At 46.0% G+C, this 22,223-nt stretch overlaps 1 protein-coding gene across 1 annotated transcript in view; it reads left to right on the top strand.

Annotated features, from left to right (window-relative positions):
* COL4A1 (collagen type IV alpha 1 chain) overlaps positions 1–22,223 on the top strand; it is a 153,859-nt gene that overhangs the window by 50,677 nt on the left and 80,959 nt on the right. The window contains exon 2 of the mRNA XM_042980109.1: positions 13,750–13,809. Within this exon, the coding sequence (XP_042836043.1) occupies positions 13,750–13,809 (60 nt within the window). The remainder of the gene's footprint in view (positions 1–13,749; positions 13,810–22,223) is intronic.

Raw genomic sequence — 22,223 nt, 5'->3', positions numbered from 1 at the left:
TTCTGCCTGCTTTGACAAGGAGAATGTATCCTGTTAGGATGGAAACAGAGTGTCAGGGAGTGTCACTCAACTTGGATCACATTCCAAGAGACTGGAGGAGGTTGGTGGTGTCGCTAATCTCGGGAGAAATTAGCAAGCATTTAAAATATTTAATTGTCGCAGGAAAAAAAAAAACGTGGCAATCTTGTGGCCGCTGGTTTAGTCAAGCTCTGGATTCAAGTCGCAGGTCAGTCACAACGGTGATGCTTCGCTGGTCACTTGGGCTTTTGTGTGTCCCTTTTAAGTGTGTTACGAACTGTTGGCGTCCCTAGAGGACCAGGATGTGGAGCACGATGGGGCACGATGGGAGACATAGAACCCTGACCCCACCTTTCAATACACAGTATAATGCGGGTCTCCGTGCCTGAGTGCTGGTTATCCGTTACTTCCCTAGAACACGTGGAGCCTTCGGGAGATCTCTTTAAAGAGCCCTGTTGATGGGAAAACTGCCCAGCATAAATCCCTCTTGACAGCTGCCCAGTAGACATGCAGCGGGGCTTTCGGCGGGTCCGCTTGTTGGGAATTTTTCATTACCGTGGTAAAATGCAGCGCATTTTCTGGGTCATGATAGGAGAAGCATCTGAAGTTCACTGAATGCTGTTTTGATTTCACATTTAGGTGCAGTTAGGAGTTTTTTGGAAGGTATAGTGCCGGCGAAGGTGCTGGGTGGGGGTGGGCTGAGCAGGGGCTTCTCGCAGCCGGGCCGTCTGTCCACCTTCCTACAGAGGTGTGGCGCCCTTGCCACAGTATCGTGGAGGAAATGTGTTCATGTGATGTTGCCAAAACTGTGATACAAGGTGTGGGGAGAAATACTGTGAATCTGGGATTCAGGTTCAGGGTGAGCACAAGAGACCGGCAGCAACATGGTCCAAGGGACCACTTTTATTTTTTGAAGTTATTTATTTTGAGAGAGAGAGAGAGAGAGAGAGAGAGAGCAAGCAGGGGAGGGACAGAGAGAGAGGGAGAGAGAATCCCAAGCAGGCTCCGCATGGTCATCGCAGAGCCCAACGCAGGGCTCAAACCCACAAACTGTGAGATCATGACCTGAGCCTAAATAAGAGTCAGATGCTTAACTGACTGAGCCGCCCAGGCGCCCCAAGGAGCCCCCTTTGAGGGTTCTTGCTGTCCAGGCCGAGAGCAAGCAGGACGGGGCCTGGGGCTACCCGCTTCACATCCCCTCCTGCCTCCTCTCTCTCTGTCCCCTTTCCTCCCTTCCTCTGCATCTGTGTTTCCTCTCCAGCCCTTTAGGGCATCCTGGAGCGCAGCCCTGTCTTGCTTCTCCCACCCCAGGGGCATCGGATCATACCGATGGGTGTGCAGAAAGCACACAGTACTTCTGCTTCAGAACATGCTTCTGAATTACATGTGAATCCTGGAGACCCCATGAACAGTAGATTAAGCGCTCTTCTATTTACGACCAGGAATTAATGAAGAAGGCACCTGTTACACCCAGCTGTCGGGATTGAGGTCGTCCAGGCAATGTGCTGTCACTTTAAGACCGTGATTATAGATTGATTGGAGTCAGAGTCCCTGGCCTCCGAAAGAGTAAACACAGAAGCTGGGAAGGGCCGGGGCTCTGCAGGGAGTCAGCTACGCCCTTTTCGCCCAGACCTCCAAATTCGACTCCCCACCAGCCTCAGGAATGTGTGTTGTCACTCATCACCTGCCCAGCTGGCACCAGTGCCCACCCCGACCAGCCTCCCTTGCCAGCTCTCCCTCATTCTGCTTTGTTCCTAGGACAGCACATCCTCTTGAAGCATGTGTTTGGGACTCTGTCTCCACAGCCGCCAGTGTCCCCCTTGTGCCCCAACACCCGCGTCCCACACCCCGGGGCCGAGTGCCCTTTTGCTCCGCTTTGTTTCCCCTTCACCTCTTTCTTCGCAGCAACACTCCCTCCCCGTGTTCTGCCCTCCCCCTCCAGGCCAGCACCCCCCAGTCTGTCACCTCTATACTGGGACCTGCCCTGGAGATCCCTCTGCACTGGGACAGGGTGCAGGGCCCCCGCCTCTGCATCTGTGGGACTCCGCTACCCTCTCTTGTAGGAGGCGACACCTTGTCATCTCACGCCTCCTCATCCCGCTTGCTAACGTGCTTAGTGCTACGCGCGCCTGGCCTGTGTCAGGTGCGGCAGGTGCCACACTCCAACCACCCATCAGGTCAAAGATGAGTCACGCTGGGGACTGAGACCAAGTGTGGGTGAATGGGCGGCTCAGGCCCACGAGGGAGCGGCTGCGTCCTGTGGACTCACCCCCTGTGGGCTGGTCTGGGGCTTCAGAAATAAAGGCGGATGTCTGACAGGCAGTGGCCGGACCAGGGCATGGAAGCAGTCAAGTCTGCTTTGTGTTTTGGAGCCACAGCGAGAGGAAGGATGAAAAACAAAAAACAAAAATAGCCAGAAGAGCCCCACGGACTTCAGCCCAACAGAGGCTTGCGCATTTTCCCAAAGCTGGAGAAAATAGTCCAACTTTTTTTTTTTTCCCCTAGCCTGGCTGGGTGAAACATTCTGGGCTTCAAAGAGTGGCTGGGAAATGTACGTGTGGCACTCGGGAAGGGGTCTCCGAGGAGGCGACCGGGTGGACACGGTGTGTGTGTGTGGGGGGAAGTCGAGGCAGTGGGGCAGGGCCGGCCGGAGGGGTTCGGGAGCTGGGGGGACAGTAGCCAAGAGCAAGAGTTTTATTGGGGGAGGGCTCCTTCCCTCCCCCCGTAAGTAGGAAATGTGTTCCCTCTGTGGCCAAGGAGCCCCTGAGTCCACACCTTCACCCAGGACGGCCTCTTGCCCTGGAGGAACATTCGGGGAGCGACTCAGTGGGAGGACCCCTGGGCTGGAGACTCACATCACCTCCCCGGAACTGGTGAGTCAGCAGCACCAGGGGGAGCCCCTGGCCTCCCGGTTCTGGCCTCAGCCTTGCCCCACCCATGTGTCCCAGGGGACACGCCGGCCCACCAACTCATTTCACACAGAGACCTCTGAGCCACTGTCACGGGGCCGCTAATTATAGTCACATCTGCTTGCAGCTGGACAAGACATGACCTGGAGGTGAAGTGAGGCCCCAGCCATTCCCTCTGGCCCATTCCATTCCCCAGGCGGGGACCTTGAACGTCCAGCCCCACCGAATGGGAGAAGGGGTGGAAAAGACATGAAAATGAGACCACATAGATCGTAGGGTGGGTGACATCTGCACAGACCCATGATCCCAGGCTGACGGTCAGGCGAGCCAGGCAGACACCCCCCCCCCCACCAGCTTCCTCCGCGTGCGGTTTTGCTGGGAGCCCCCACAGACCCCACAGGCCCCAGCCTCCCACGCACTGCGCTTACTCAGACGTGCTCATGTCACAAGTTCAGTTTGTTTCTCAAAGGTTTCATGCTAATTTGTTTTTTTGCCAAGAATGCATCAACACTTGCAGTTGTTTTCAAATGGGAACAGAAAAATTTTGTAAGTCCAGAAAGTAGTAAGGGTATTTGGTTTCCATGTTTTCCATGATTGAATGAAACAGAAATGTTGTTTTAGTTAAACAAAATCCTCCCTTCCATTGAACTAACGACGCAGGATAATTTTCACATCCTTTGAATTGCATCTAACGTTTATCAAAACAAAACGAGGCCGATATAATAAAACACACGCAGATAACAGAACATGGATGGAGAGCCCCTTGGAGATTAATCATCCTTACATCCATAATGCCAAACATAGTTCTGGAAGTTCAAAAATGCTGCACAAATGTAAGCTTTTGAGAAATTGCTATTTGCACTGTAACATCTGGCCTCTATTTCGCTCTCCAGTTTGCTAATAAGTTTTAAACTTTTGGGGGGGGGGTAAATTTTATTGAAGAAACGTGTGAAATGATACGGACACAGTTGAGTGCATCTTGCACAAACAGAACACACCCACCAAACAGAAGCCTGGAAACCCCTTGGTCCCCCTTCCCCTCACCGACAGCCCCTGGGGGTAACCAGCATTCAACTTAATTCTGTTTAGTTTTCAGCTTTGTATCAATGGACTCACCGGGCTCGCTCTGCTGTGCCGGGCTTCCCTTCGCTCAGTGTCGTGTGTGTGAGGGTCCCCCGTGTTGTGGTTGCCCACGCCCATGTGTAGAGGGCTCCCCCTGAATATGACCATTCTTGAATATGCTTTATCTGATTTGATTGAAATACAACAAAGTACAAAAACTGTGAGTTCCCAGCTCAGTGACCTTTTGCAAATGGGAACCCCTGCCCCATGTAGACACCCGACTCATCAAGCAGAGACCATGTCTGGCACCCAGGAACCACCCTGGGTTAGGTGACCCCCCACCTTTTGGACTTTTTCACCCTGGATAGTTTCACCTGTCCTTGAAGTCAGTGCAGCGGGACCAGTGTGTGTTCTTCTGAGAGTTAAGGTTCTCTTTCAGGGCTGTCCCGCCTGGGCAGTGGGTGCGTGGAGGTGTGGAGGGCCATTTTGCAGAACCTCATGGCAGTAAGCAGCATTTACGATATTTTAATGTCCAAAAAGAAGGTGGACTCTTGATGCGTTTCTTTTGGTGGTCCTCTCTGATTGACCACATCAGCACTTTACTGGTAATGAAATAGAACGAAAAATAACGGAACGGCAAAGATCAAAGTCTGGTAGCATGTGATAAGGGCAAATGTGGTTAGCTGCACGTGAGCGTGTCTCTCGATGATGTCCCCGCGATGCACGTGAACACACACACACCTGTGGGGCACATGCCAGGCGTGGAATCATGTAGGAAAGCCCCCGTGTGTATGTTCAGGCCCTGAGACACTGCCGAACAGTCGTCCAGCATCTGTCCCATTTGACAGTCCCATGGTGGGGGGAGGGGGAGGTAGGAGAGCCCCACTATTCATTCCTGCACACCTTTAATTTCTGCCCTAGCAGCTCTGAAATACATGCCTTTGTCTCCACATATTTCTTTGGTTGGATAATGATTCCAAAGCTTCCCTGAAGAAGTGCTACAACCAGGAAGAAAATCGGGATGGTAATATCACCACAAAACTATTCTGACATTTTGCACAGCATGGGGAATGTACAAAGGAATTTGAAAGATAAGCTGTTTAGACTTGGCAGATGTCCACATGTCCCTATTTGGTGGGATGGGAAACACATAAAACTTGTGAAAGCAGTGATGTCAAAGGTCTACCTTCCATCAGAAGCAGGAAAGAAGCGGGGAAATGGAGGACTTCATTGTTAAACCCATTCCGAATATGCCTTTCCTGCAAAAGTTATGTCACAGCTGGCAGATCAGCGGGACCGAGTGTATGTATGGGCTTGCGCTCTGTCTGTCTCTCACCCACACCCCTCACCCCCGACTCACACACGCGTGCATGCACACACACGCAGAGCACTTGGCATCCTTCGGTTAAGCAGAAAGGCGCTCTCCAAACTGAATCCGCGAACCTCCCCCCTCCCTGCATTCCCACAGGGAAGTCACTTTAATGTTGAGGAGACCTCCCTGTTGGTCTGAAGATCAGAGAAGGGCCGGAAATAGGCTTCATTTCAAGCTAGAGTCACTGACCTCCATGATCTCCTTCCTTCTTTGGCACTAGGACTGCAAATCCTAAATCTTAGGGAATTTTTAGAACTTAATGTACTTCATAGCACTCATGCTGGAAATTGGGGCATGAAAGAAAATGTATATAATATTAATTAATTTGTCATGACCTGAAACGTATAAACAGACTGGACAGGGGCACCTGGGGGGCTCAGTCGGTTAAACGTCCGACTTTGGCTCACATCATGATCTCGCGGTTTGTGGGTTCGGGCCCCACGTTGGGCTTTGTGCTGACAGCTCAGAGCCTGGAACCTGCTTCAGATTCTGTGTCTCCCTCCCTCTCTGCCCCTCCTCTGCTCATACTCTGTCTCTCTCTCAAAAGTAAATAAAATATTTAAAAAAAGAGAGACTGGAACAGACTAGAAGAGACAGTTGTTCTAAAGGCTATGTTGTTGTACCATCGCTTTCAAATTTTATCATTAATTGGCCCTTAAAGTGGCCACTGAAGTTGTGTGTGGACACGTTTGTCTGCCAGACTCCATCTAGAACAAATGTGTTTTTTCTGTTTAAAATGCAGTTAATTCAATTCAGCTCCCACTGGACGTAACTTCTTACAATCCCATGGTGGGTTATTGGCTGTGGGTCCTGCCGGGAAGAGGCCAGGAGGATCATCAAGAGGGATGTGGTTTTCATTAAGTTGTTCTGCACCGTTATGGGGTTAGGGATATAGATACAATGTTTTCCCTCCGAGAGCTGGCTGGGATTCTATTCTCCCCGTGTCTAGGTGCTCCCCCCCAGTGTTGGCCATGGAGATCCCACTTCTGCAAGAGAAACCAAGACCCACAGCCCCCAAAGACCAAGAATTTGGGGTCTTCAGCCACATTCCCCATGTTCGAGTGGAGAACGTCTTTGACCAGCTTCCTCAGCCGTGACCTCTTGGTTTGAGCACTGCTCAGCAGGAAAGCACAGGCTTTCCTCCTAACTTGGAGCTGACTTACTCGATGCTTGCACCCCAGTGAGGGGAAAGGCACAAGAAAGAAGTAGGAGTACTTCACAGAGGGTACAGATTTTTCCCATTCTAGAATCTGGAACAGATGGATGGGAGCTAGTTGATGGGGCCCGATGTTCCAGACACTGGTAGAAATGAGCATCCCTCATAAAGTCCCTCAACGTGTGGCCGGTAGGGAGTTGTTGGAGTCGATGAGACCCCTGCACACCATGATTTTGCTGCAAGGTCCAGATGCAAAATGTGCTTCCTCAGGAAATCATGACATTTGCGACGCCATGTTTAACATGTTAGGTGGGTCACCAGTGAAATTTTGGATCCAAGTAACTTACATAGTTTCATTTGCCCTTTTAAACTTAGTGATTCACAGCAGAGAGTGGGATGTACATTACTTAAGGCTCTTACTTTATTTAGCTATTTCAAAATCATGCATTACACCTGATTAAAAAGGGATCCTTAGAGGGGTGCCTGGGTGGCTCTGTTGGTTAAGCATCCGACTTCGGCTTAGGTCATGATCTGGCTGTTCCTGGGTTCGCATCGGGCTTTGTGCTGACAGCTCAGAGCCTGGAACCTGCTTCAGATTCTGTGTCTCCCTCTCCTTCTGCTCCTCCCCTGCTCGTGCTCTCTCTCTCTCAATAATAAATAAACGGTCTTTTTTTTAAAGGGATCCTTAGAGCACCATTGGTATTCTTTTTAGCAGCATACCCTTAAATCACAACTAAAATACCTCGTGTGCCATGGTGATATCCAGCATGGACCATTATGTGCTGACAATGTTAAGAACCAGAATGGTGATATTTCAAAACAGATTTTAGGGGCGTCTGGCCGGCTTAGAGGACCCCGAGACTCTTGATCTTGGGGTCGTGAGTTCGAGCCCCACGCTGGGTGTGGAGATTACTTAAATAAATAAAAACTTTTTAAAAAGCAAAATAGATTTTATTTAGCAAAGTAAACATGCATTTTTTAATTTTTTTAGTCTAAAAATTAGTTTTTTTTTTTAATAGGGCCATTTACGTAAAATGCTAGGCCACCCAGAAAGTGAAACAAAAATCATGGTCTAAAAATGCCTTTTGTTCTGAAAGGCTGACCGTAATCTAGGTATTATTAGAATTACTAGTCCTTTGGAATTGCCTTGTAGGGCCAGCACTGGTAATAAAAATTTCCTACAAGAATAAATCAGAAAGGAGCCATGAATGTCTTTTGTCTAGGATTTTTTTTTTTTTAATTTTGTTTGATATACAGTATGAGGTGGTGGGGGCAGGGTGGGGATCTTTTATTCCTATAATAGAGCCCGTGATAAAGGCTCTAGTCCTGTATTTCTTGTCTCAGATTGCCCTGAGAGTTTGTCATGACCCGCAGCCTTGCCCGGGATAAAACTGCCCATTTGTTTACCCATGCACGCTGGCTGTGTTTCTGTAGCAAAGGCACCAGAAGCACGTTGACCCCAGCGTCCACAGTCGTGGCCCTGTAACCTCTTATCTGGTGTCCCTTGCAATTAAAGCATTTGCTGAGAGCTGAAGGGAACAGTTCCAGGAAATTCATGTTTATAACTTCCTCAGACTGAACGGAGATAAGCTTCTGAGATTTTATCAACATTTCAGAAGAGAAAACCCAGAAAGACCAAATAGCCATTTTTGCCTCAGCCACATGATCCTTTGCCTAATCTGGAGTTTAGAAGAAACCATACTGAGCTGGGAGTAGAAAAGCCCGCCTTCCCGCTTCAGGCTGTTGTTGGGTTTTGGCCAACGAAGCCTGGGTGGTAGGTGGACCTCTCTTTCCTACCAGATAAATGAGTAGCCTGGGTGATTTTCCCTTCTGGCATCTGTAGGAGTGGGATGGGGGTTAGCAGAGTTTAAAGAGCAGAGGTGTGTTCCTGAACCTGGTTCAGGAGCAGGAGTTTATAGGGCTGGGCTGGGAGCCGGCGGTGGGGGGCTGGGGGGGGGCGGGTAGGCTGATCCAGAGCCCTAGCGACTGTCCTGGACAGGCACCCTGTTCTGGTCTGGGGGTTCACCCAGCACCCCCGGGAGCCCCCTCCTCCCTGGCCGGTCCCACTCTCCTCACCCAGTTTCCTCTTTGGAGTACTTACCCACAGTGCTGTTAGTTAGGCAGTAATATGTTGGGAGCTGATATACCCGTGTCATTGGATTGCTCTCTACACCTGTTATTTAAGGTTGGTTAAATGGCCACCACCAGCAGCAAGCCCACAGTAACTGGGTAGGCACTGCTCTATTTCCTCAGTTCCAAGACGCCCATTTATTAATGCATTAAGTCTGAAGCTCCAGTATATCTTCACGATGGATGATGTGTCATTGTGTAATCCGTGCTATTCTTTATCTCTTGGCGTGAGTCTTACAACCCGTGTAGTCTCAGATGACATACAGTCTGTGTCAAGCTTGGTGTGATTCTGGGCCTGTCCCCCAAATGTTCTCAGGTCCTGGGGAGGCAGACGAGTAGAGGGTTGTGAGGGGCATGGGACAGGTGTCTTGGTAGAGGCCTGTCACCCCACTGTGGGAGCCCAGGTGGGGTGCAGCCACCCGTCATGTGGGGAGGAGGCAGGAGACAGTGATGTTGTTAGGAACATCTCTTGGGTCTCTGAGTACTTGGATTTGGGCATTTTGGATGAACCTTCTGGAGCACAGGCTTAAGATTTTGGCTTCGTGTCTTTGGAAAACTCTGAGTGGTCACCAAAACCCAGATTGTGAAGCAAAACTATGCACATGGCTTGATGTAGGATGTTAGGAGGTTATGAGATTGCACGCTGATGACTGCCACACGTGTGAGTCAGGGAAAGAGAAAGACCATCATCTACGGAGTCTGTTTGGACTGTGGTCAATTGTCCCCATTTCCAAAATATAAAATTAATAACAGCTCACTGTCTTGGAGGCACTTGTTCAGGTTTCACTTTATGAAATAAATATCCCCAGATGTAGTTGTTTTATGCAGAAGATCTCCACGGCAACAGGGCTAAGGCTTGAGGATATCGTTAAAGAAACAGACTTCACGTGATCACAGTTCTATTAATAGTATTGTTTTCTTTTTGAGAAATGATCTCTTGAAGCAGAATTGAAGCACACATTGTATCTCAGACTTAATACACAGCCTCTAACAAAGCGTATTAACTAAAGTTTTTCTTGTCACACCCCCTTCCATTCTGTCTCCAATACCTGTGTCTGTCTTGGGTTAAAATTTGGGTTTGTCTAAGGAACTTGCGAATGTGCGTAAGCACCTTCATACTTTTATCTCTTAATGTGCTGGTAGTTTTATGGAATGGAAGTTGGTGGTGGGTTCTAATTTCAACCTTGTCCTAGCATGTTATATTCAAGCTCCAAAGTCAGTTCTTGCATCTGAAAAGTGGGGATGGTAGCATTTACCTCAAAAATAACCGTCAGCTGATTAAATAAGATGATGGCAAATTTTGAACACGTTAGTTCCCTTCCTTTCCAGCTTTCTTTTCTTATAGGATGCCAGTTTAGTTTAGTTTAGTTTAGTTTAGTTTAGTTTAGTTTAGTTTTTCATCAGAACAGCTGTATTCCTTAATCCCCATTCCCCCACCCGCCTCCCCTCTGGGAACCATCAGTTTGTTCTCTGTAGTTAAGAGTCTCTTTCTTCCTTTGTCTCTCTTTTTTTCCTTTGCTCGTTTGTTTTGTTTCTTAAATTCCGCTTACAAATGAGATCATATGGTATTTGTCTTTCTCTGACTTATTTCACTCGGCATTATACTCTCTAGTTCCATCCGCATCTATGCAAATGGCAAGATTTCATTCTTTTTATGGCTGAATGATATTCCACCGTATGTATACATCACCTCTTCTCTATCCTTCATGTATCGATGGACACTTGGGCTGCTTCCATATCTTGGCTGTTGTAAATAATGCTGCAATACACATAGGGGTTCATGTATCCCTTTGAATTAGCGTTCTTATATTTTTTGGGTAAATACCCAGAAGTGCGATTGCTGGATTGTGGGGTAGTTCTATTTTTAACTTTTTGGGGAAACTCCATACTGATTTCCACAGTGGCTGTACCAGTTTGCATTCCCACAAAGGTACACGAGGGGTCCTTTTTCTCCACAACCTTGCCAGCACTTGCTGTTTCTTGTGCTTTGATTTTAGCTGTTCTGACAGGTGTGAGGTGATATCTCACTGTAGTTTTTTGGTTTATATTTCCTTGACGATGAATGTTGTTGAGCATCTTTTCATGTGTCTGTTGGCCATCTGGATGTCTTCTTTGGGGAAATGTCGGTTCATGTTTTCTGCTCAAGTTTTAATTGGGTTGTTTGTTTCTTTGGGGTGTTGAATTATATCAGTTCTTTATATATTTTGCATACTAACCCTTTATTGGATATGTTGTTTATAAATATCTTTTCCCATTCAGTTGGTTGCTTTTTAGTTTTGTCAACTGTTTCCTTTGCTGTGCAGAAACTTTATTTTGATGTAGTCCCAATAGTTTATTGTTGGTGTTATTTCCCTTGCCTCAGGAGACATATCCAGAAAGATGTTCCTATGGCTGTTGTCAGAGAGGTTACTGCCTGTTGTCTCTTCAAGGATTTCTATGGTTTCAGGTTTCACATTTAGGTTTTTAATCCATTTTGAGTTTATTTTTGTGTATGGTGAAAAAAAAGTTTCATCCTTTTGCATGTGGCTGTCCATTTTTCCCAACACCATTTGTTGAAGAGATGGTCTTTTCCCCATTGTATATTCATTCCTCCTTTGTGAAAGATTAATTGACCATAGAATTGTGGGTTTATTTCTAGACTTTCTATTCTATTCTTTCTATTCTATTCTATTCTATTCTAGTCTAGTCTAGTCTAGTCTATTCTAGTCTATTCTTTTTATGTCTGTTTCTATGCCAGTACCATACTGTTTTGATTATTACCACTTTGTAATGTAACTTGAAGTCTGGAATTGTGATACCTCTGCTTTTGTTTTTCTTTTTCAAGATTGCTTAGGTTATTTGGGGCCTTTTGTGGTTCCATACAAATTTTAGGATTGTTTGTTCTAGTTCTGTGAAAAATGCTGTTGGTATTTTGATAGGGATTGCATTAAATGTGTAGATTGCTTTATGTAGTATTGACATTTTAACAATATTTGTTCTTCCAATCCATGAGCATGGACTATCTTTCCATTTCTTTGTGTTGTTTTTAATTTCTTTCATCCGTGATTCATAGTTTCAGGGTACAGGTCTTTCTTTCACCTTTTTGGTTAAGTTTATTCATAGGTATTTTATTTTATTTTTTTGGTACAATTATAAATGGGATTATTTTCTTAATTTCTTTTTCTGCTGCTTCATTGTTAGCCTTCATTATATTGAGGTATCAGAGGGTTTTATATCATGAATGGATGTTGTACTTTGTCAAATGCTTTTTCTGCATCTGTTGAAATGAACGTATGGTTTTCATCCTTTCTCTTGTTGGTATGATATATCATGTTGATTGATTTGTGAGTATTGAACAACCCTTGCATCCTGGGAATAAATCCCACTTGATCGTGGTGAGTGATTTTTTTAAAGGTATTGTTGGATTCAATTTGCTAATATTTTGTCGAGGAATTTTGCATCTATGTTCATTAGGGATCTTGGTCTGTAGTTCTCTCCCCCTTTTCTTTTGAGGTGTCTTTATCTGGTTTTGGTATCAGAATGATACTGGTCTCAAGAATAAATTTGGAAGTTTTCCTTCCTCTTCTAATTTTTGGAGTAGTTTGAGACTAGGTATTAACTCTTCTTCAAATGTTGGTAGAATTCGTATGTGAAACCAGCTGGTCCCAGACTTTCATTTGTTGGGGTTTTTTTGATTACGGATTCATTTTCATTTCTGGCAATTGGTCTGTTCAAATTTTCTATTTCTTCCTGCTTCAGTTTTGGTAGATTATATATACATCTAGGAATTTATCCATTTCTTCTAAGTTGTCCAATTTGTTGGCATATTATTCTATTCTGTTTTATTGGAATAATATATTAATATTATGTCCTAATATAATGATTTAATAGAATTAATATTATATCATAATATTTTATTACAATTGTTTGTATTTCTGTGGTATTGGTTGTTATTCTCCCCTTTCATTAATTACTTTATTTAGATTTTCTCTCCTTTTCTTGATGGATCTGGCTAGAGGTTTATCAATTTTGTTGATCTTTTCAAAGAAGCAGCTCCAGGTTTCATTAATCTGTTCTCTTGTTTTTTTAGTTTCAATTTATTTCTGCTCTAATCTTTATTATTTCCTTCCTTTTGCTGGGTTGGGGTTTTGTTTGTTCTTCTTTTTCTAGCTTCTTTACGTGTAACATTAGGTTGTTTATTTAAGATTTTTCTTGCTTTTTGGTGTAGGCCTGTGTTGCTGTAAACTTTCCTCTTAGAACCACTTTTGCTGTGTTCCGAAGGTTTTGGACCATCATGCTTTCATTTTCATTTGTTTCCATGTACTTTTTTTATTTCTTCTTTGATTTCTTGATTGACCCATTCATTGTTTAGTGGCGTGTAATTTAACCTCCACGTATTTGTGGTCTTCCCAGATTTTTTCTTGTGGTTGATTTCTAGTTGCATTGCATTGTGGCCAGAAAAGATACATGGTATGATTTCCATCTTTTTGAACTTGTTGAGACTTGGTTTGTGGCCTAATATGTGACCTATTCTGGAGAATGTTCCTCTTCTCCAGCTTTTATTACATGCTTGGGTTCTTTTCATTCAAGCTTTAACTGAATTGAAAATCAGTTCTCTAAGGTTGGGCTTAAAATAAGCTCCTTCATTTATTTCCTCTTTGCACAAACATTTTTTGCATACTTGTGTGTCCTTGAGAATTTGGAGGACAAAGCATGGACTCTGCTTTCCTGGGGCCTCAGTTTCCCTGGTCTCTGGTCTGAAACTCCTTAATCAGTATCATAGCCTTGCAAATATGGGTGATGCCCTGTTAAAATCATCCCTGGAGAGGCGATTCCAAAAAGTATAAATAGAAGCCTTCAGTTTGTGGAGCAACTAATGCTTTGATTTGCTCTACTCCAGGATTACTATTTCATCTATGAGGGCAAGAGAGAGGAGCCAGAGGCTACGTACATGATAACCCCATGAGAGCAAGTGCAGATCTCACATTTTGAGGTCATACTCCTCATAACGGGGTAGGACGTTTCCCATAAATAGGTGAAGATGCCAAAATCATTTCAATTCAAAAAGTGACCTCAATTTGCAAGAGTTCTTCTATTTAAAGACGTTTTTCTCTTCCTTCCAGGGCGGTTGTGCTGGCTCTGGCTGCGGGAAGTGTGACTGCCATGGAGTGAAGGGACAGAAGGTAAGTGGCCAAAACTTAAATGGTAACAGTTTGTTTTGAATTGCCATCGATATGGAAATCATGAAAAACTTCATTAAACCTAACCAAATCATCAGCAGTTCATCTTAAAGCCTTATTACTTACTATTTTGATAATTTCCCCAGAGTGATTCAAATGAAGCAAAACCAGGCTTAACATTATGTCTAGGGGATCTCAGCAGCAGCTCCCCAAAGACTGTGATAATTAGTGGCAGTTAATGCAGAAAAACGGATTCGGTTTCTTTCCTTTTTTGACTCAAGAAGGGACACGTGTATCGGCAGAAAACCTGTCAAGTCAGTAGTATTCTTTGGAACCCATGTGTAAGAACGAAACTTAGCACGTTTCTCAAAACAGAAAAAGTTTCTATTGCACCTAAGGGCTTCAGATCAGTATTTTTAACCCCACACTGGCCCAGAATTATTTATAAAAACAGTAAATATTTATTGTTCCCCAAATGTAAATTGAATTATATTTTTCTAAGCAAGTGTTCCTGCCTGTCATTTAAGAGTCACAGACCTGGGTAAATCCTTTTCTCTGGAGGGCAATCAATCTGTGCGTTTCAGTTGTTTGGAGAGAGGGTGTCTGCCTGGGTTTCCCTGGGGTCAGTGCAGCACCCTGAAACTGTGTGGTTCTGTACATCAGGTGTGGCCGTGAGAAGACATGGCCAGTAAGCCAGTTGGCCTGTGACGAGTGGGGGCCCGAGGCAGGCGGGGGTGTATGGAGCAGGGAGGCCCATGGACCACTGTCTGCTCCTCGGGCGCTGAGGGTGTCAGCCAGGCCTGGATGTCCATTCTCTACTTCATGGCCTGCTGCAGGCTTATCAGGTCACAGGCTCACACTCTTGAAATTCAGAGAATTTTACTATACAGAAAATGGTTTCGTTTCTTTTTAGCTACTTGCTAAAGTACCAACATTATTATTAGTTTTTAAATACACTCATAGTTGGTGGTACCAGTATTAATGGATGGTTGTGTGGTTTTTTTTTAAAGTTTATTTTTGAAAGAGAGAGAGAGAGAAAGAGAGAGACAGAGTGTGATCTGGCAAGGGGCAGAGAGAGAGGGAGACACAGAATCCGAAGCAGGCTCCAGGCTCTGAGCTGTCAGCACAGAGCCCGACGCAGGGCTCGAACTCACAAACTGTGAGATCACAACCTGAGCCGAAGTTGGACGCTTACCTTCTTAACCAACTGAGCCACCCAGGAGCCCCAATGGATAGTTTAAAAAAAAATTTTTTTTTAACATTTATTCATTTGTTGAGAGACAGAGAGCACAAGCAGGGGAGGGGCAGAGAGAGGGGGAGAAATGGAATCCGAAGCAGGCTCCAGGCTCTGAGCTGTCAGCACAGAGCCCAACCTGGGGCTTGAACTCATGAAACGCGAGATCATGCCCTGAGCCGAAGTTGGATGCTCAACCGACTGAGCCACCCAGGTGCCCCTGGATAGTTTTTTGAACAAATGCAGTATGTGAAAATATATTGATAGCTTTCATTATCAACCATATCAACTATAATCCACCTTCATGGTCTGTTCATTTTCTTATTTGGGAAGTTTTTCTAGCTAGTTCCAGTGTGCATTTGCAAGAGTTATTTTATAGTGGGGGAAAGTATGTTCATACCACAAGGAATATCTCTCTCTCTCTGTCTCTTTCTTTTTTCTTTTGATCTAACTTGAGTTTTACACATAAGCACACTGAGCTAACAAAGACATTCTTAAAACTATAAAAAGTAGAACTTTCCTATGTCAACAAATAGGAACTGAAGGCCTGTATCAACATCACAGTGTTTTTCTTGTAACTTAAAGCATCAGGAGCTGGAGGGGAGGTGGCGGTAACGAGTCTCACTCTCAGAGAGCGGAGTCCATTCCCCCGACTTTCCCAATCTCCCCTCTCATCCAACAGCTGCAGACTCCGGTGGTGGCCACCCCCCCGCCCCCGCCCCACGGCTCTGCTTTTTCAGACTTCCTATTCCATGCATATGCTTTCCAGCCTGACTCATTTTCATTTTTACCCCAAATCCACCCATTAATAACATGTAACCAGGCAGAATAATCTAGATATAGCTTTCCAGGTATTTTTGGCTGAGTTTTCTGTGACTTGAGAACAGCTACTCAGAGACTTGGTTCACTTTAGTTTGGATTTGGTTAAATATCTTTAGAGAAGGCGGGGGTCACCTCTGAGTCACGGCCAGCATCTAGCACCCAGCCCCGCAAGGAAAGGGTCTTTAAACATTTCTTTTCAAAAGTGAGCATCGAGGAAACCTTTGAGCATTGAGGGAACCCTTGAGGTGGCTGGTACACTCAGGTGAGGCCAGGTCTGTGTTTATCTCCACAAGGAAACATGCCTGCTTCCCACTTGAGCACTGGACAGTCAAAGGGAGGAGGCATCGAGGGCGAAGATGTGCCATTAGATTGTGCCCCTTTCTTGTGATGTGGTCTCAGGCGAGCCTCCCACTGAGACCAACCTGAGCCTTGAAATCAGAAAACCACAGAGCGCCCCCTTGGGGGTGGGGTGGGAAGAGTAGAATTCTCCTCTCCCCCCTTGCTGACCATCAAGAAGATTCCCAGCCAGTGGACCAGACATCTGGGATCCAGGGCCTCCGTGACCTTTCCTGGCTGGCCCTGCCCCTCAGCACCCTGTCTCTGCCCACTTGGGATTTTTTATCTTATTCCTAAAACAAGACTATTTAAAATGAAATACTTGTAAGCTGTAGGTTAAACCATTCTGAATTAATCTTTTAGAAGACTGTAATTTTCCAATGGATTCAGAAGGCCCCTTGAAATCTAGCTAAATGGTTTAGTATTATGTCTTTTCAACAAAAATTGAAGATGTGTCTTGAGCACAAATATTTCAGGCCCCACGTTTCACATAACATGACCAAGGAAGAGGTCCTTCCCCCCCGCCCCCCACGGAAAGAGGACATTTTAACCTCCACTCATTGTCTTGAAACTGATGTCGGTCAGTGTTAATGACCTGGAATACCTGAAGTGTGGTTGAGCCGGGATTTCAGACGTGGTTCCCCCTGTCATGCCCTCCCCCTCCCCTCCCCTCCCCCTCCCATCCCGAGGTCAGACAACAGAGGATTTTATTCTCAGCTGGCACGTCAGTGACAGGAATTGGTCCTTCTCCACCGCCATCGCCCCCCGCCCATTCTCAGAGTGAGGCCTGGGCATGCTAATGGGGTTTAAATGCAAAATGAGCCGAGGGTGTAGAATCACAGCCCCTAGATCTAGCAGTTCGGATCACCGGCCTGCTTTGGAGCTCCTGCCGGATGGCTTCGCTTCTCCTCTGAGTTATTTTGCTATTCTCAAATGACTGCAAGTCAGATGAATTTTGACCTGTTTTTTAAAAATAGGATAGTAGGAGCCACATAACTCTGAGACAGTTAAAGTTACCTAAGTGGGACAGAGTGTCAGCCGCCTTGGAAATGTGGAAATCGCTGTTTCTGACACATGTCTTTTCCACGTCTCCTCGAGGAAAACTTTCACATGCTGACTACTTAGAATCCACCGGCGGACCCTGGAATGTCTCCGGTCTCAGTTGCCAAACCTTTTCTGGCTAAGTCCCGTGTTCGAGGGAGATGTCATTCCTGGGCAGAATGTCTTCTATTCTCCAGTTGCCATAAGTGAGTGTCAATGTAGGGGGTCTTTGGGCATGTTCTAATCTCAGTCATCAGGCTAACCCTGGGCGTCTTGCTCTGTGTTCACGAGGCTTTCGCAGGATGTCAGGGGTCCTCGGAGATGTTTGTCTCCCCACTCCCCTGGCTGGCACGTGTATCTTCAGGTGCTTTCTCTTAGGTAATTCGGGTTTGTACCGGTGGCTTGGTGTTCCTCCGGAGGCCTCAGCCCTGTGGGAACAGTGGCTGCTTAACCTGATTAGCGTTTTGAATGCTTGCTTACTCAGAAACAGACAAAAGTTGAGCTCTTCTTTTGCTTGAGAACCTGCTTTTCGCAACTCCGTGAGATATTAGGAAAGGCAGCACATTCCGAAGAGTTACTGCTGTCTGCTTGGGAACTGGCTGTTTGTGTTTTGCCAACATAGAGCTTACAGAAGAAGTCTTTCAGATGTTTTGGCCCCGGGAGCCCCTGTTGATGTAAAGCACGCATTCTCTTCTGCGACCCCACAGCATTCAAGACAGGGAGCTCCCCACCAAACCAGGGGTGAGAGGCGTGCAGACGAGGCGGATAGCCGAGTGGGGAGCAAGCAGCCGAATCGCAGGGGGTGCAGAGAAAACAGGTGCCCCGGTTCTCAGAAAGGAACGGCCCCATGGCCCAGAGGTGGCCCGGGGCTGCGAAAAAAGGGACCACTTCCCGGTGAAGTGCGGTGCAGACATATTCTGTGTCCACTCATGCACCTGACGTGCTTGCCTAGGGAGCAGGGTCACTCACAGGCATAAGGACACACACAGAGCTTACCCACGCTCATCTGAGAAAATGCCTCTTGTGGCCAGTTGATAAGCGTATTGTTGAAAAGGCCTGATGGTTCCTAATCGGGTGACTCTGGCAAGGGGCTTTCCCCACCACGGTCTGAAGCAGGGTCTTCATGAAACAGAATTGTGGCATTTCTGTCGCCTAACAAGAACTGTGTGGGTGTCTCCTCCGTGTACTCTACCCTGCTGATGCCTCGCTGCTTGCCAGCAGCGTGGGGAAGAAGCCCCATGTCCTGTGGTCGCTGGGTAGACTGTGAGTCAGAGCCCCGCTCCGCACGCGGGTCCTGCACAGTGTGATGCGTCATCAGCGAGGACAGCCCCAGATCACCCGCAAAGCAGAGAACTTTGAAAATGGAATTTCTGTTGGGCTGAAATGGGTGCCTTATCTGATTTGGAAGGGTGGAGGAGTCTGGCCAATCTGGAAGGCGTTCTGTGTTGGGCCCTGGAAATCTGGGAGGAAGTTCGCGTCACTCTTCTTGCGGGACACTCTTTTCTTTTATTACGGCGGATGGTTTGGGGCTTCGCCAGCCATTTAGTTCCCATATGTGTGTCACACAGTCAATAAATATCCCACATCGGGCCGCCATATAAACCTGTCTGTCTACATCTTGACATTGAATTGTAGCGTCTGCCCGTTCACAGCCAATCTCGGCAGGAGAGGAAAATCCTGGCTTTGGAATGTCAGAGCAAGAGAAAGGGTTGACGTGTATTGAACATCTATGTTGGGTCAGGCGCAGTGCTGAATTTTTTAATGCTTCTTCTTCTTTGTTTTATAGTTGAAGAAACCAGCGAATCCAGGGTTTCTCACTTTTGGCACTATTCACATTTTGGGTGGGCTAGTTTTCGTTGTGGGGGGTTCCTTTGCATGCAGGATATTTAGCAACATCCTTGGCCTCTGCCCACCAGATGCGACCAGCACCTTCTCCCCCATTTGTGGCAACCGGAAGGTCTCCAGGTTTGGCCAGATAGATGTTTCCACAGGGGGCGGCGGGGGGGTGGGTTGTGGATGGAGGGGAAGTAAAATCATTCTGGATTGAGAGCCACTGAACTGGCCCCATCTCTTTTAGGGAATATAAGGCAAGGCAGTGGTCAGAGCACTTCTCAGTTTCCATTGTTCAAGATAAGAGGATCTTGATCTGGGGGATCCCAAGGAGAGGAATTCGGGGTCCAGAATATTGAAGTCTTGAGCAAGCTCCCGTTGCTTTAAAACTCAGTCCATGTGGGGTACGCTGCTCTCCTGGCCACCTGCCTAGGAAAGCAGACCTTCCAAAGCCTTTCTCTGGGCAGTGGTGATGGAACAGATTGCTGGAGAACCACAGAGAAATGGACGTATTCCTTTGGGGCCACGGGCAGACCTCCCAGTTCCAGTTCCAGATGAGCATCCACTGGGTTAAACAAACAAGCACAGGGAGCCACCTTGTCTGTGACACAGAGCAGGTCAGAGGTCGTGTGGCCACATCCCGAGTCCCGCTCCCCACCTGAGGAAGGTTAGGGGAAGTCCAGCCCAAATAATCAGCATTTGCTCCCATCCGGAGGATGTTCATTTCATACGGCATTCAGAATAAAGCCTTGAGGGGAAGGCGTATGGAAGGGAGGTTTCTCTGGCCAGCATTGGGACCCCTTCCTCTAGGAAGTCCTGGTGCATTCTCTGTCCTGTAGGAAATCTGTCACCTTGGTCCAAAGGGAGTGACTTTGTTATGTATTGGGCACGCCTCCTTGATTTCCCAGGAGGTAAATATGGCCACATTTCTTACACATTCTGGATGTAGTCAGAGACTAGGGTCATCAGCTTATTCATGGCCTCGTTGACATCTGGGAAGAGGCATCTTGTCTCTGTTTTCCACGGGCTGCTCAGAGTTGTGGCAATCAATCAGCACGCACTTTTCAGCCATTACTTTGCCAGGCACCTTGCAAGAGAGCAAAACAAGCATTTTCAGGGTCCTTCTCTCAAGGGCACACGGTACATAAGGAAAAAGTGTAAAGAACACGCTGATTGTAATCATGTCTGAATACAAGAGAACAGGCAACACTTTCCCGCCTTCCTGATTCTGTGTGCCCTTTTACATTGGTTTTTCTCATCGGCTCCTGTTGGCAGAGGCCTTGCTTGCTGGGGACTGGAGACACCGGCCCGCGCCCCTGACAGTGCTCAGAAATGCCTCAGGACCTCAGTCACCTTTACGGTGAAGGGTCTCAGTTTCTCACGACCACCACTGTGGGGCACGCGTTTACTAGTGTTTCCGTATTAAGTGAAATTCTTTTTTGAGACAGGGACTACATTGTGTTAGTATTTTTTGGGAATTCAACAGTCTTTAATTTATTTATATATTTCTTTCATTGGTCTTTTAATTTATTCATGGCTAATAACAGACATATTTTTAGCCATGATTTCATTACAAAATAAAAAATAATAGGGTGTTTTGTGTGTTGTACTTTATATTATGACCAGTTGCCCTCTTTTCACTCTTAGCATAGAATAATAGATATGTTATATGTTATCTTTCTATTATTCTTTTGTCAGGGTATTGAAAATCCCTTTCTCATAAATTAAATTATATTAACCATCATTCTAAATATTAACGGTGTCATATTTATCCCTTGTTAATGTTTTCCTCAAGTAAATGAAAGTAAATATTTTTATATAAATCTTTGAAACTAGATAAATGAACTGATTTGGACTACTAGTAATGAATTATTGATAATAACGACAATTTATTTACAAAGCACTTACTCTGTGAGAGGCATTGCATTGCATTTGGATCAGGGAGAATTTTAAAATCCAGTATATTGAAAAAAAATACATTTTTCTACTCATAAGATTTGAAATCTAATCTATAAAGTCAAAATGCAGAAGAGAGTGCTACTTACTACAAAACATTAGGAGGTTTATTTAACAAAATTGTGGTTAGCGTATTTGAAATTACTTCCAGTATTACTGAGACTGATTGGATATCTTTATTTTTATCAGTGTTTTGAGCATTTCTAAAAGGCAATGTGTAGTTTGGCCCTTCCCAAAACATGAGTCTCAGAGCATCTTGAGATGTTAATAGATGTTTCCTTTGGGATGGAACAGGGAAAATGTTCCAAGGACAAATGAGTGTGGGGAACACTGAGTTATGGCTAAATGCTTGTTTGTTGTTTCCGGGCCAGAGCATCAGCTTTAATGACTTAGGATCTTTAATAAGTTTGTGAGCATTCAATGGGAGGCATATGATGTACCGTTCCCCGGATGTGCTCAGTCATAGACCCTTTTATCTCTCGGATGGGAGACAGCCTGTAGGCAAGAATGTTTTGTTGAATCAAAGCCTTCCTTCTGGTGTGACCTCCACCATCTACCATGTGCTGAGTGTATCTCATGCAGTTACTTAGACCAGGTTACCCTCAGGAAGAGGAAGGTGGCCTTTGACTTGTGGCTTCCCAGGGCTGCTACAGGGGCACATGGAAGGCATTGTGCCCAAAAGCACTCAGGAAATTGAACATGTCACATATGTGCACGTGTCTGCTTAGTGGTAGCCGAGTTTGAAGGTTGCATGAGTACGAGGACAGGCTTTGCTGGCGGGGCCAGCTACGCGAGGGTTCCTGGACATACAGAGAGATGTGGAGACCCCTCTTCCCAGGTGGAGTCTGCAAGGCCAAAGACGCTGACCGGTTACACCTGTGCCAGAAGCTCTCCAGAGACTCAGTTAAAGAGACGTTAGGATGTTTTCAGCGCAGAACCATTGTTAGGAGGCATGTTTGTAGCTTTTGGATGCTTTTGGTGGAGGAAAAATGAGATGGGCTCACTTGGGAGGTCTGTCTGGAAATACATCCAGTTTCTAGTCAGTGTCCTGATTTCATCACCCATTTCCAGAATCCTTATCCCTTAAAACGTAGGGGGAAACAATTCTCCCTTTACGCAGCCCAGATACCGCTACAGGGTTTTGTGAACTGCTCTTCCTGATGTGCATGTAATTACAGGCGTTGTCCAGGCTCATCCC

Source organism: Panthera tigris, chromosome A1 (assembly GCF_018350195.1).
Source record: "Panthera tigris isolate Pti1 chromosome A1, P.tigris_Pti1_mat1.1, whole genome shotgun sequence".
NCBI classification, from domain to species: Eukaryota; Metazoa; Chordata; class Mammalia; order Carnivora; family Felidae; genus Panthera; species Panthera tigris.
The sequence above is the reverse complement of the archived record's forward strand: the minus strand, read 5'-3'. Positions and strand labels throughout refer to the sequence as shown.